Source organism: Pan paniscus, chromosome 1 (genome assembly GCF_029289425.2).
Source record: "Pan paniscus chromosome 1, NHGRI_mPanPan1-v2.0_pri, whole genome shotgun sequence".
In the NCBI taxonomy this organism is placed as follows: Eukaryota; Metazoa; Chordata; class Mammalia; order Primates; family Hominidae; genus Pan; species Pan paniscus.
In genome coordinates this window covers 98782988-98797145 of record NC_073249.2, presented here as the reverse complement: position 1 = coordinate 98797145, position 14158 = coordinate 98782988, and the positions used below count along the sequence as shown (strand labels likewise).

The following is a 14158-nucleotide window of genomic DNA, read 5'->3' as shown; positions in this document are numbered from 1 at the left end:
ATTTTTAGTAGAGATGGGGTTTCTCCACATTGGTCAGGCTGGTCTCAAACTCCCGACCTCAGGTGATCCACCTGCCTTGGCCTCCCAAAGTGTTGGGATTACAGGCGTGAGCCACCACGCCCGGCCAGAAACACAACGGTTTCTACTGGTTTTTTTGCTTGTTTGTGTAAAGAGCAACTTTGAGAGGGATATATGGAGTCTGGAAAGGAGAACAAATTGCCTTCCTAGACTCAACCAAGACTGGACCCCACTAGAAAATGCACTCTCCTCCCCAAAACCCGCCCCCTCACAGGAGGCAGGGTTTTTCTTTTGGGCAAACCTGCTTCTGGGGAGAGGAGTGGCAAAACCTGTTTTGAAGATGAGGTTACCTCCCTTCCACACCTCCCTCCTTGGAGGCAAGAGCTACAACGGCTGAGACAGAAAAGAGGTAAGGAAGTGTTGGGGGCTGGGACAACCAGCTCCCCAACAACTCCTAGGTGTTTAAAGAAGGAGGCAGGAAGACTTGTGAAGATGGGAACTATACAAGAGGCAGGAAAAAAGACAGATGTTGGGTAAGTAAGATCTTGGCTCACTTGATTGGTAACAGTGAATAAACAGTCCGGAGAGACTTCCCCACCACCCAGCTCTTACCGGGTCAAATCTCGGGTTCCTCAAGGAGACAAGACTGTAAGAGAATTTGCAGAGAAGAGATGAGGGTGGTTTTAGGTAGGAAATGTCAGTATGGTATGGAACTGGGGAACAGGATTCCAGGATAATTCCCTGGTTTAAAAATCAAGGAAGTTTCTATAATATGTTGTACCTGATAAATCTTCCTGTGTTCTTTTATTTTCTAACCCTCACCCTCCAGAATGGCCATCAGGAAAGCTGAACCAGAACTGAGTTTAGGTCCAGGTTCTCGTTCCGGCAAATCTTTCTCCTTACCTTCTTCCTCCACCCCTCCACCTATGCCATGTTTTCCCTTAGCCACTCCCCAGCTCGGTGGAGGAAAGGCAGGCCTGACTAGGTACTGTCTTCCCGACTTTGCTCAGTGATAGCTGGGTGGGTATAGCTGGGTTCCAGCCACTTGTAATGTGGGACATCTCTCACCCCAACTTTGTAGGTGGAGCAACTGCTACAGAGGTAAATATGATTAACTTTACATTCCATCTCTCATCTGCTCCCAAACTTAACAGCAGGTAATCTGCTTCTAGCAAGTGGTGAAGGTAAGAGAAACATCTGTATAGGAGGCAAGAGATCTGAGTCCTTTTGAAGGCCTATCCTCTGCTCTGTATCTCAATTACTGTTCTTCATTTCAATTATTCTTACCTACTATTCAGTTCCCTTGATCTTTTCTTCTTGGGGGCTGTCTTAGGGTCAGGGAGATTGCAGAAGCACCAGAACTAGGAGCAGCCCTGAGACATGGGGAGTTGGAGCTGAAGGAGGAATGGCAGGATGAAGAATTCCCTAGGTGAGGACGTGTGAGGGTGGCTGGGAGAAGGGAGGGATGGTCACGAATGGACGGAGGGGATGGCACGGCGGCTCATGGCTGTAATCCCAGCACTTTGGGAGGCCGAGGCAGGTGGATCACCTGAGGTCAGGAGTTTGAGACCAGCCTGACCAACACGGTGAAATCCCGTCTCCACTAAAAATACAAAATTAGCCAGGTGTGGTGGCGCATGCCTGTAATCCCAGCTACTCGGGAGGCTGAGGCAGGAGAATCACTTGAACCTGGGAGGCAGAGGTTGTAGTGAGCTGAGATTGTGCCATTACACCTGAGCTTGGGCAACAAGAGTGAAACTCTGTCTCAAAAAAAAAAAAAAAAACAAAAAACAAATGGACACAGGGATGGTGAATTAGGACTTGAAGGAAAAAAATGGGAAAAAGAAAACAGAGGCCGGGCGTGGTGGCTGATGCCTGTAATCCCAGCACTTTGGGAGGCCGAGGCAGGTGGATCACTTGAGCTCAGAAGTTCAAGACTGCTCTGGGCAACATGGCATAACCCCATCTCTACAAAAATACAAAATTTAGCCAAGTGTGGTGGTGCACACCTGTAGTCCCAGCTACTCGGGAGGCTGAGGTGGGAGGATCGCTTGAACCCTGGAGGTAGAGGCTGCAGTGAGCTGTGATTGTGCCACTGCATTCCAGCCTGGGCAACAGAGTAAGACCCTGTCTCAAAAAAACAATTAAAAAAAAAGCAGCATAGGTGATAAAATCATGGTGGGGAGAGAGAACCTATATATTGAGTCCTGGCTTGATGCCTTTGGTGTATATGTCTGCCGCCTTTTAATCTCTTCCCCTCTAGATTGCTTCCTGAGGAGGCTGGCACTTCTGAAGATCCTGAAGACCCTAAAGGAGATTCACAGGCAGGTAGGTCAAGTAGAAACCAGGCCTCAAGTTCTTGATTCTAGTCCAGTAAAGGGCTATGCCACCTCTATCCTTTTACAGTTCCATTTCCCCCTTTTCCCAAATCTCCCCTGCGTGAGTCCTTCTTCAGCATTCACCCCATATTATCACTTTCACATACAGGAATTCTAGCCCTCTCGGCGCTCCAACACACACACCCATCTTGGTTCTCTTTTTCCCCCTTTCTCCAGCTGCAGGTACCCCCAGCACTTTAGCCCTGTGTGGCCAGCGCCCCATGCGCAAGCGTCTTTCTGCCCCAGAGTTGCGGCTGAGTCTGACTAAGGGGCCTGGAAATGATGGAGCTTCACCCACCCAGTCTGCACCTTCCTCTCCTGATGGCAGTTCTGACCTGGAGATAGACGAATTGGAGACACCTTCAGACTCGGAGCAGCTGGACAGTGGACATGAATTTGAATGGGAAGGTGGGAAACAAACCAGAGGACTCAGCTGGTAGAAGTAGAGGCTAGAGCTAAAGGATCAGGATGGACTTAATGGGACTGCAGTTAGAACTAATAAGGTGGGACCAAGGGCTACGGCCAGCAAAATTAGTTTCCTCAAATGGAACTTGGGCTTATAGGTCCAATGTGAGAGTAGTCAGTAGAGGGGGAGGGGAGCCCATTGTTTATTAAGGAAAATTTAATTGAATGCCTGTTACATACTATCATGTATAGGACTGGGGTTATAAAGATGAATAAGAGGGGGCCTACAGGGAATTCTCTGCTTAGTAGGAAATAAACATATATAAAAATAATTGCAGTTAAAGGTTATGATCTATATATGTGTAGGGTACAGTGTAGACAGGGAGAAGGAAAAGGTCAGTTCTGCCTGAGAGATGTTAGGAAAGGCTTCATGAAGGAGATGATTCTGAGCTAAGTGTTGAAAACTGAAGCTGACATTTATCAGGTAGTTGGAGAGAGGGCATTCTAAGGAGAAGAAGCAGAAGCAACTCAAGCAATAGCATGGCATGTTGGGGAATTCAAAGTATGAGCATGACTATTTTAATATGAAGGGCCGGGAGGTGAAGAGAGAATGACAAAAGATAGTGCTGCTGGGTTAAGTAGAAAAAGGTCACATCATGGAGGCCCTTGCTGCCATGCTAAGGAGTTTAGGTTTTATCTTATAGACAATAGGGAGTCATGATAAGTTTTTTTGTTTTTTGTTTTTGATACAGAGTCTTGCCCTGTTGCCCAGGCTAGAGTAGAGTGGTGTGATATAGGCTTACTGCAACCTCTGCTTCCTGGGTTCAAGTGGTTCTTGTTCCTCAGCCTCCTGAGTAGCTGAGATTACAGACGTATGCTACCACGTGTGGCTAATTTTTATATTTTTAGTAGAGATGGGGTTTCGCCATGTTGGCCAGGCTGATCTTGAGCTCCTGGCCTCAAGTGATCCGCCTGCCTTGGCCTCCCAGTGTGCTGGGATTACAGGTGTGAGCCACCATGCCTGGCCCAGTAAGGTTTTAATCAAAGGAGTAACATGATCAAATTTAATGAGTCTGAAAAGATTGGAAACAACCTAAAGATCCAGCAGTAAGGTATTACGTTTGTTATGGTGCATCCATCCAATGGAATACTAAATACTAGGCAACATTTTGTTTTTGAGACAGTCTTGCTCTGTTGCCCAGTCTGGAGTGCAATGGCACAATCTTGGCTCACTGCAGCCTCAACCTCCTAGGCTCAAGCAATCCTCCTGCCTCAGCCTCCCAAGTATCTGGGACTATAGGCCCACGCCACCAAACCTGGCTAATTTTTATATATTTTTGTAGAGACAGGGTCTTGCTATGTTGCCCAGGCTGGTCTTGAACTCCTGGCCTCAAGCAATCCTCCTGCCTCAGTCTCCCAAAGTGTTGGGATTACAGGCATGAGCCACTGTACTCGGCTATGCAACTATTTTTTAAAATGAAGCAGTTCTTAGGCTGGGAGCGGTGGCTCACGCCTGTAATCCCAGCACTTTGGGAGGCTGAGGCAGGTGGATCACCTGAGGTCAGGAGTTCAAGACCAGCCTGAGCAACATGGAGAAAGCCCATCTCTACTAAAAATACAAAATTAGCTGGGTATGGTGGCACACACCTGTAATCCCAGCTACTTGGGAGGCTGAGGCAGGAGAATCGCTTGAACCGGTGAGGTGGAGGTTGCGGTGAGCCGAGACTGCGTCACTGCACTCCAGCCTGGGCGACAAGAGCAAAACTCCATCTCAAAAAAAAAAAAAAAAAAAAAGAAGCAGCTCTTTCTATTGCTATGGAAAGATCATGCAGAATGGTGGGTATAATATATTATCATTTGAATAAAAAGCTAAAGAGGCTGGGTGCAGTGGCTCATTCCTGTAATCCCAACACTTTGGGAGGCTGAGGAGGGCAGATCATCCGAGCCCAGGAGTTGGGACCAGCCTGGGCAACAAAGTGAAACCCTATTTCTACAAAAAAAATTTTTTTTAAATTGGCCGGGCTTTGTGGCACAGACCTGTAGTCCCAGCTACTCGGGAGGCTGAGGTGGGAGGATCACCTGAGCCTGGGAAGTAGAGGTTGTAGTGAGCCAAGATCATGCCACTCCACTCCAGCCTGGAAGACAGAGTGAGACCCTGTCTCAAAAAAAAAGGTAGAGAAGAAAGGAAAGCTTGCTCTAGCAGTGGTATAGAGGGTCTATTGGAAAAAAACAGACTAGAGGCAGGGAAAGCAGTAAGGAGGCTAGTACCAAGGCCAGGTGAGAAATACTAAGAACCCAAACCAGGATAGCAGTAGTGGAAAGGATGATGAAAGAATATCATAGAGATAGATGGATGACAATCTGGAGTCCAGTTCATTTCAGGGCTGATAGAGAAGAAAGAGTTTCACATGACATGCAGTTTTCTCACTAGCCAGGCATGCTGATGTGTACCCATAGCCCTAGCTACTTGGGAAGCTGGGGTGGGAGTATCACTTGAGCCCAGGAGGTCAAAGCTGCAGTGAGCAAAGGTCGAGCCACTGTACCCCAGCTTGGATAGCAGAGTCAGTCCCTGTCTCTAAAAGAAAACAACAACAACAACAATAATAATAATATAATTTTCTCATTCAGGCAGCTAGATGGATTCAGTCATTCATCAATACAGGAAATATGGCTGGGCACGGTGGCTCATGCCTGTAATCCTAGCACTTTGGGATGCCAAGGCAGGTAGATCACCTGAGGTCAGGAGTTTGAGACAAGCCTGGCCAACATGGCAAAACCTCGTCTCTACTAAAAATACAAAAAATTTGCCAGGCATGGGGGCGTGCACCTGTAGTACCAGCTACTCGGGAGGCTGAGGCAGGAGAATCACTTGAACCTGGGAGGCGGAGGTTGCAGTGAGCCAAGATCGCACCACTGCACTCCAGCCTGGGCAACAGAGCAAGACTCCATCTCAGAAAAAAAAAAGGAAATAGGAAATATGAGGGAGAATAAGAATAATAATTTATTTATTATTATTATTATTATTATTATTTTTGAGACAGAGTCTCACTCTTGTTGCCCAGGCTGTATTATTATTATTTTTTTAGAGACAAAGTCTCACTCTGTCACCCAGGCTAGAGTGCAGTGGTATGATCATAGTTCACTGCAGCCTTGAACTCCTGGGCGTGAGTGATCTTCCCACCTTGGCCTCCCAAAGCAGAAAAGAATGATTTTGAGTTCCATTTTTTTGTTGTTGTTGTTATTGTTTTGTAATTTGTAATTTTATTATTTTTTAAATTTTTTGTAAAGATGAGGTCTCACTTTGTTGCCCAGGCTGGTCTCAAACTCCTGGCTTCAAGCAATCTTCCTGCCTTGGCCTCCCAAAGTGCTGGGATTACAGGCACGAGCCACTGAGCACAACCTTGAGTTCCCTTTTGAATCTGGTGATTTGTTGATGACAAGCAGACACGAAGTGAAGATGTACACTCTAGGCATTTAGGGATACGGCTAGAGTCAAAACAGAAGCCTGGGTTAGAGGCTAGGTGTGGTAGCTCATGCCTCTAATCCCAGCATTTTGGGAGGCCAAGGTGGACTGATTGCTTTGAACTCAGGAGTTCAAGACCAGCCTAGGCAACATGGCAAAACCCTGTTTCTACAAAAAATACAAAAATTAGCTGGGCATGGTGGTGCATGCCTGTAGTTCCAGCTACATGGGAGCCTGAAGCTAGAGAATCGCTTGAGCCCGGGAAGTGGAGGTTGCAGTGAGCTGAGATCCCACCACTGCACTCCAGCCTGGGTGACAGAGTGAGACTCTGTCTCAAAAAAAAGGAAAAAAAAAAAAAAAGAATCAAGGAAAAAATTGAGTAATGACAGATTAGAGTAACAAACTAGGAATCTGAGGAAGTTACAAAAAACTGAAGGTAGGAAATCTGCCTTGTTGATCCTTCCCCATCCCTCTCTTTTAGATGAACTACCCCGGGCAGAGGGTCTGGGCACCAGTGAGACAGCTGAAAGGCTGGGCCGAGGTTGTATGTGGGATGTGACTGGAGAAGATGGACATCACTGGAGGGTGTTCCGAATGGGACCACGGGAGCAGCGCGTAGACATGACTGTCATTGAACCCTATAAGAAAGTCCTGTCTCATGGAGGTAATGGCTAGCATAATGCAGGTGTTAAGAGCTATGGCTTCTTAATAAAATGCCTAAGCTGGAGACTCAGTCATTGGATCCAAAATCTATCCTGGAACTTTCAGAGACCCTCAGAGTCCCTCAACTTAAACAGATATACTATCTGTCAATACATATTTGTTGACCAAATGAATTTTCCCCTTACACTCTCCAGGTTACCACGGTGATGGCCTCAATGCTGTCATCCTTTTTGCTTCCTGTTATCTACCCAGAAGCAGCATCCCCAACTACACCTATGTCATGGAACACTTGTTTAGGTGAGGTGGAAGGCCTGAAGGGCTACAGGGCAGTGTTAGGGAGGGAAAAGTAAAAAAGAACTCCTTCAAATATCAGTAGCTGATGGGAGAGTCTACAGTAATGTTCCTCTCACTCTCTGAAGCCCCCAACACATACCTTCCCTGCAATTTCATCCCCCCAGGTATATGGTGGGAACTCTGGAGCTGCTAGTAGCTGAAAATTACCTGCTTGTTCATTTGAGTGGAGGCACAAGCAGGGCCCAAGTTCCACCTCTAAGCTGGATACGTCAGTGTTACCGTACCCTGGATCGGCGGTGAGACCTGGGATGAGAGGGCTACAACTCTCTATCTCATCTTTTTTTCCCCATCTTTCTGTTATTTCTTCTTCCATTTAGTCCTTTTCCTATTTTCTTTGTCCTTTTACGTTCCTTTCCCAGCTCTTTTGTCTTCTGTCTTCTCTTGGAGTCAAGGAAATCTAGCTTCAAATCCTGCTGTTACCACATTACCGTTTACTAGCTGTATGGCTTTGGACAAGTCACTTAACCTCTCTGGGCTTCAGCTTCAGTTTTTTTGGTTTTTTTTTTTTTTTTTTTTTTTTTGAGACAGGATCTGGCTGTGTCATCCAGACTGGAGTGCAGTGGCACGATCTCGGCTCACTGCCACCTCTGCCTGCCAGGCTCAAGCGATCCTCCCACCTCAGCCTCCCAAGTAGCTGGGACTACAGGCATGGGCCACCATGCCCAGCTAACTTTTGTATTTTTTATAGAGATGGAGTTTCACCATTTTGCCCAGGCTGGTCTCAAACTCCTGAGCTCAAGTGATCTGCCCGCCTCCACCTCCCAAAATGCTGAGATTATAGGCATGAGCCACTGCACCCAGCCACTTCAGCTTCTTTATCTGTAAAATGGCAATAGTTATACTTTTGCCACTGGGTATTTGTGAAAATCGAGTAAATTAGTGTGGCATATTGCCTGGCACACAGAAAGCACTCTTCTCTCAGTCTTGCCATTTATTTCCCTTTCCACACCTCCATTATCTTCTTCTCTGCCTTCATCACTGACCTATGTGTCTTCTCTGTCACCAGGCTGCAGTGCAGTGGTACGATCTTGGCTCGCTGCAACCTCTCCCTCCCTGGCTCAAGCCATCCTCCCACCTCAGCCTTCCAAGTAGCTGGGAGTACAGGCATGCGCCACCACCATGCCTAGCTAATTTTTGTATTTTTGTTGTTGTTGTTAGAGACAGGGTTTTGCCATGTTTCTCAGGCCAGTCTTGAACTCCTGAGCTCAGGTGATCTGCCTGCCTTGGCCTCCCAAAGTGCTGGGATTACAGGTGTGAGCCACTGTGCCTGGCCCTGTGTCTTCTTTTCCTTCTCAGGTTTTTTTTTTTCCCCCTTTTGGTTCCCCCATCTCCATTTGCTCACATTTCTCTTCTTGCCCCCTTTCCTTTTTTCGTCCTTGCTGGTCTTCTTCCACCTAGAGTTTTATAAGTAATCTTGGTCATGGAGCGATGTAGAAGCATGCAAAAGGAACTTACGCGAGGGTAGAGCACAAGATGGAAATGGAGCAGAAAAAGACCAGGTGGTCGGGCGCGGTGGCTCACGTCTGTAATCCCAGCACTTTGGAAGGCCGAGGCGGGCAGATCACGAGGTCAGGAGATCGAGACCATGGTGAAACCCCGTCTCTACTAAAAATACAAAAAATTAGCCAGGCACGGTGGCGGGCGCCTGTAGTCCCAGCTACTCAGGAGGCTGAGGCAGGAGAATGGCGTGAACCCGGGAAGCAGAGCTTACAGGGAGCTGAGATAGTGCCACTACACTCCAGCCCAGGCAACAGAGTGAGACTCCGTCTCAAAAAAAAAAAAAAAAAAAAAAAAAATCTTGAGAGTTTTTTTTAAAATGAGGATCATGGAGGGCTAAATAAGATGGGTGGAGCTGAGATTACAGCTGACGGAATGGGGATTAGACCCAAGTACCAGAGAAATCTAGAAACTAGAGAAGTGAATGAAGGAAGTTACAGTACAGAAAACAGTTCCACTTGATCTTCACACATAAAGGTGGAAGAAGAAATAGGATGATCTCATGTTGTTTTTCAGGCTACGGAAAAACCTGCGAGCCCTGGTGGTTGTCCATGCTACATGGTATGTGAAAGCATTTCTGGCACTGCTTCGGCCCTTCATCAGGTACTAGTTCTAGGAACAAGGACTCCTTTCTCCTTCCCCCCATTTTCAAAATCAAGATTAGGATCTTTCTCCACCTTGATTCTTTCTAGCCTTAACCACTCTACTTCTACATTTTTCTTTGCAAGGATTTTTGGGAACCCTTCTCCCAATACAAAACACAGTTGATTTATTCTCTCTTTTCAGTTCCAAATTCACACGAAAAATCCGTTTTCTGGACAGCCTGGGGGAGCTGGCCCAACTCATATCCCTGGATCAAGTCCACATCCCTGAAGCTGTCAGACAGTGAGTTTCACACTTAAGAATAAAGCTTTGGGGTGGGATGTGTAAAGCCAATCTCTACTTTTTTAATGCCTTGGGGGACATACAAAAGAACGAAAAGCTAGAGGGCCCTGTTTTCGGGTGCTTTAATGTATATGGGGAAACTGCACACACCCAGAGAAGAAATGAAGGACACTACTGCATCCAACAAGAATAAATGAAAAAAAAAAAAAAAACCTATACATATAAGTGCAGAGGCAATAAGGAATAAAGGAATAATCACAGTGCAGAGGAGATTCAGACTGGCCCTAGAAATTAGGAAGAGATGTGTTGGCAGTGAACAGATGATATCCAGTGGGGGAGAGGGTGTTAGGGAGCAAAAGTGCTAAAGATGACTCAACCCAATCATCTAGCTCTTCCAATTCACCTGGCTTCTCTCCCCAAACCAGAAAATAAAACCCAAGTCCTACCCCCTGAACCACTTCTCTCCTCCCCCTCTCCCTCTCCTAGGCTGGACCGGGATCTCCATGGCTCAGGAGGGACCTAGCACAGGACTGGATAAAGGGCCTTAGAACCAGTTAGTGATCTGCCTACACCCGAATCCCTGAAACATCTGAACTGTTTTGTAAATCATCTTATCCCCAACCTCAGTACCACCGGATCTTCACTTTCTCAGTGGGATTTTGTCCTTTGCATGACCCTACTTTCAGCAGGGCTTTGAGGCTGGGAAACTGATCTGCTGGGTGACTTTCATTCCAGTTGCTGGGACGGAAGGCTGAATGTAGGGTCATTTTGTATGGGATATGCAGAGCTCTGGGTTTTTTTGTTTTTTGTTTTTTGAGACGGAGTCTCGCTCTGTCGCCAGGCTGGAGTGCAGTGGTGCGACCTCGGCTCACTGCAACCTCCGCCTCCCGGTTCAAGCCATTCTTCTGCCTCAGCCTCAGCGAGTAGCTGAGACTACCGGCGCACGCCACCACGCCCAGCTAATTGTTTTGTATTTTTAGTAGAGACGGGGTTTCACCATGTTGGCCAGGATGGTCTCGATCTCTTGACCTCGTGATCTGCCCGCCTCGGCCTCCCAAAGTGCCGAGATTACAGGTGTGAGCCACCGCGCCCGGCCAGAGCTCTGGGTTTTAATCCTACTTTAGCTGTAGAACCTTGGGCAAATAACTTCATCTTTTTGGGTCCTAATTTTCCTCCTGTCTAACTGGAGGGACTGTGATCCTTCCACCTTGGATGGAAGAGGCTTACCTGACAGCCAGCCTGCCTGCTGGGAGCCAGGAGAGTCAGCTCATTAAATCTTGAAGAACCGCTGTATGCCCTTTTTCCTTCTAAGTCATGTCTGCTGCCTGTGAGCCTGGGAAGGAGTGCTTTCAAAACCTGTATTTTTGCCCTCTTTAGTAAATTTAGAACTGTAGAGGCTAATAAACTGCGATGAGACATTTAAGCTCTGCTCCAAAGAAGTGAACGACTCTTTCACCACCCCTTGCATCCCAAACCTTCGGTTCTGGCAGAGTTCTTGCCGCAGAGGTTCCTTAGGAGCACCCCGCGCGGCCCGCGCGAGCGCGCCTGCGCGTCGAACCCCACCCCCTTCCCCGCGGGCCTCGGTTCAAACGACCCGGTGGGTCTACAGCGGAAGGGAGGGAGCGAAGGTAGGAGGCAGGGCTTGCCTCACTGGCCACCCTCCCAACCCCAAGAGCCCAGCCCCATGGTCCCCGCCGCCGGCGCGCTGCTGTGGGTCCTGCTGCTGAATCTGGGTCCCCGGGCGGCGGGGGCCCAAGGCCTGACCCAGACTCCGACCGAAATGCAGCGGGTCAGTTTACGCTTTGGGGGCCCCATGACCCGCAGCTACCGGAGCACCGCCCGGACTGGTCTTCCCCGGAAGACAAGGATAATCCTAGAGGACGAGAATGATGCCATGGCCGACGCCGACCGCCTGGCTGGACCAGCGGCTGCCGAGCTCTTGGCCGCCACGGTGTCCACCGGCTTTAGCCGGTCGTCCGCCATTAACGAGGAGGATGGGTCTTCAGAAGAGGGGGTTGTGATTAATGCCGGAAAGGATAGCACCAGCAGAGAGCTTCCCAGTGCGACTCCCAATACAGCGGGGAGTTCCAGCACGAGGTTTATAGCCAATAGTCAGGAGCCTGAAATCAGGCTGACTTCAAGCCTGCCGCGCTCCCCCGGGAGGTCTACTGAGGACCTGCCAGGCTCGGAGGCCACCCTGAGCCAGTGGTCCACACCTGGGTCTACCCCGAGCCGGTGGCCGTCACCCTCACCCACAGCCATGCCATCTCCTGAGGATCTGCGGCTGGTGCTGATGCCCTGGGGCCCGTGGCACTGCCACTGCAAGTCGGGCACCATGAGCCGGAGCCGGTCTGGGAAGCTGCACGGCCTTTCCGGGCGCCTTCGAGTTGGGGCGCTGAGCCAGCTCCGCACGGAGCACAAGCCTTGCACCTATCAACAATGTCCCTGCAACCGACTTCGGGAAGAGTGCCCCCTGGACACAAGTCTCTGTACTGACACCAACTGTGCCTCTCAGAGCACCACCAGTACCAGGACCACCACTACCCCCTTCCCCACCATCCACCTCAGAAGCAGTCCCACCCTGCCACCCGCCAGCCCCTGCCCAGCCCTGGCTTTTTGGAAACGGGTCAGGATTGGCCTGGAGGATATTTGGAATAGCCTCTCTTCAGTGTTCACAGAGATGCAACCAGTAAGTGTTTGGTGATGAGCCAGGGTCTTTGTTGACGGATCTGAAAAGTCCTGGTATCTAAAACCCGGTTGCTAAGCCAGCCAGTGTTGCTTACATGAACTGTTACTGACTTACCTGGTTATTGATTCATAACATGCATTGGTTATTCACATTGTTAGCCATTGATTCCACCTATTATTTATTGAGCAACTACTGGTTGGTCATTAGGTAAAATGTCTTACTGCTCATTAGGTGATTATTGACCAAATAGTTAAGATTGGAAATATTTTTTTTTTTTCAAGACAAGAGTTTCACTCTTATTGCCGAGGCTGGAGTGCAATGGCGTGATCTTGGCTCACTGCAACCTCTGCCTCCCAGGTTCAAGCAATTCTCCTGCCTCAGCCTCTTGAGTAGCTGGGATTACAGGCACCCACCACCACACCCGGCTAATTTTTTTTTTTTTTTTTTTAGAAGAGACAGCATTTTACCATGTTGGCCAGGCTGGTCTAGAACTCCTGACCTCAAGTGATCCACCCGCCTCGGCCTCCCAAAGTGCTGGGATTATAGGCATGAGCCACCATGCCTGGCCCTGGAAATTCTTTCTCTGTTTTTTTCACAGACAAGATCTCGCTATCTTGCCCAGGCTGGTCTTAAACTCCTGGGCTCAAGCAATTCTCCTGCCTCAGCCTTCCAAAGTGCTGGGATTACAGGCATGAGCTACTGTGCCCCTGACCATAAGACTTTTTTTTCGAGACAGGGTCTCTCTCTCATCACTCAGGCTGGAGTGTGGTGGCGCAGTCACAACTCACTGCACCCTCCATCTTCTGGGCTCAAGCAATCCTCCCACCTTAGCCTGCTGAATAGCTGGGACTACAGACGTGCACCACCATGCCTGGCTAACAAGATCTCGCTATGTTGCCCAGGCTGGTCTCCAACTCCTGAGCTCAAGGATCTGCCCACCTTGGCCTTCCAGAATTCTGGGATTACAGACATGAGCCACTGTGCCCGGCCCATAAAGTCTTTTTGATGCACAGATAATTAACAGATATGAAGGATCTTAATCAATTAATAGTTTTGACCTAATACAGCTTAACAGCAACAAGTGCCAAAATTTGAGGTCTTACTATGTGCACTTTACCTGAATCGATCCTCACATCCTATGAGGTATTATTATCCCTGCTTTTCAGATGAAGAAACTGAGGTTTACAAAGCTATTAACTGGCAGAGCCACGAGATTTAAACCAGGTTTGACACCAGTGCCCACTCTCTTCACCACTACCATTTGGGAGTACTGTCCTTCCGGGACAAGGAAGGATAGTCCTCTGCTTTTCCCAGAATTAGCAAAGGTTCTGACTGACTTGATAAGGTAGTCTCAATTGATACGGATGATAGGACTTTGAGGAGGGAAAGGTAATAAAGCTTACACTTGGTCATTTTGCTTGTTTCTGTTTTTCTCCTTGTGTGTCCAATACCATTATTGCATACAAAAATAAGTAAGGGGTGGGCAGTAGGGTTGAGGGAATATGGGTTTGTGGGAGGGGGAGATGAAGCAAGGAAGGGAAAAGAATATAGATGTGGTTGTAATTTCCCTTTTTCTCTATTTTTTTTTCTTACGCAGATAGACAGAAACCAGAGGTAATGGCCACTTCATCCACATGAGGAGATGTCAGTATCTCAACCTCTCTTGCCCTTTCAATCCTAGCACCCACTAGATATTTTTAGTACAGAAAAACAAAACTGGAAAACACATTGTTTGGTCTTGTGTTTCTTTACAGAGGTACCTGAGGGAGGAGAGACATAAATCCCTTCATCCCTAAGACTGAACTA

At 48.1% G+C, this 14158-nt stretch overlaps 2 protein-coding genes across 2 annotated transcripts; both read left to right on the top strand.

The window, feature by feature from the left end:
- Positions 1-1327: 1327 nt before the first annotated feature.
- On the top strand, positions 1328-10283 carry BNIPL (BCL2 interacting protein like). Its single transcript, XM_003817278.5, has 9 exons — positions 1328-1447; positions 2282-2346; positions 2574-2804; positions 6746-6928; positions 7122-7224; positions 7386-7517; positions 9295-9381; positions 9565-9663; positions 10150-10283. The coding sequence occupies exons 3-9, from the start codon at positions 2618-2620 to the stop codon at positions 10184-10186; spliced, it is 828 nt and encodes a 275-aa protein (XP_003817326.4). The 5' UTR covers positions 1328-1447; positions 2282-2346; positions 2574-2617; the 3' UTR covers positions 10187-10283.
- Positions 10284-11242: 959 nt separating this feature from the next.
- Positions 11243-14080, top strand: C1H1orf56 (chromosome 1 C1orf56 homolog). The gene is made up of 2 exons (XM_003817283.5): positions 11243-12352; positions 13950-14080. The coding sequence occupies exons 1-2, from the start codon at positions 11348-11350 to the stop codon at positions 13968-13970; spliced, it is 1026 nt and encodes a 341-aa protein (XP_003817331.1). The 5' UTR covers positions 11243-11347; the 3' UTR covers positions 13971-14080.
- Positions 14081-14158: the final 78 nt, after the last annotated feature.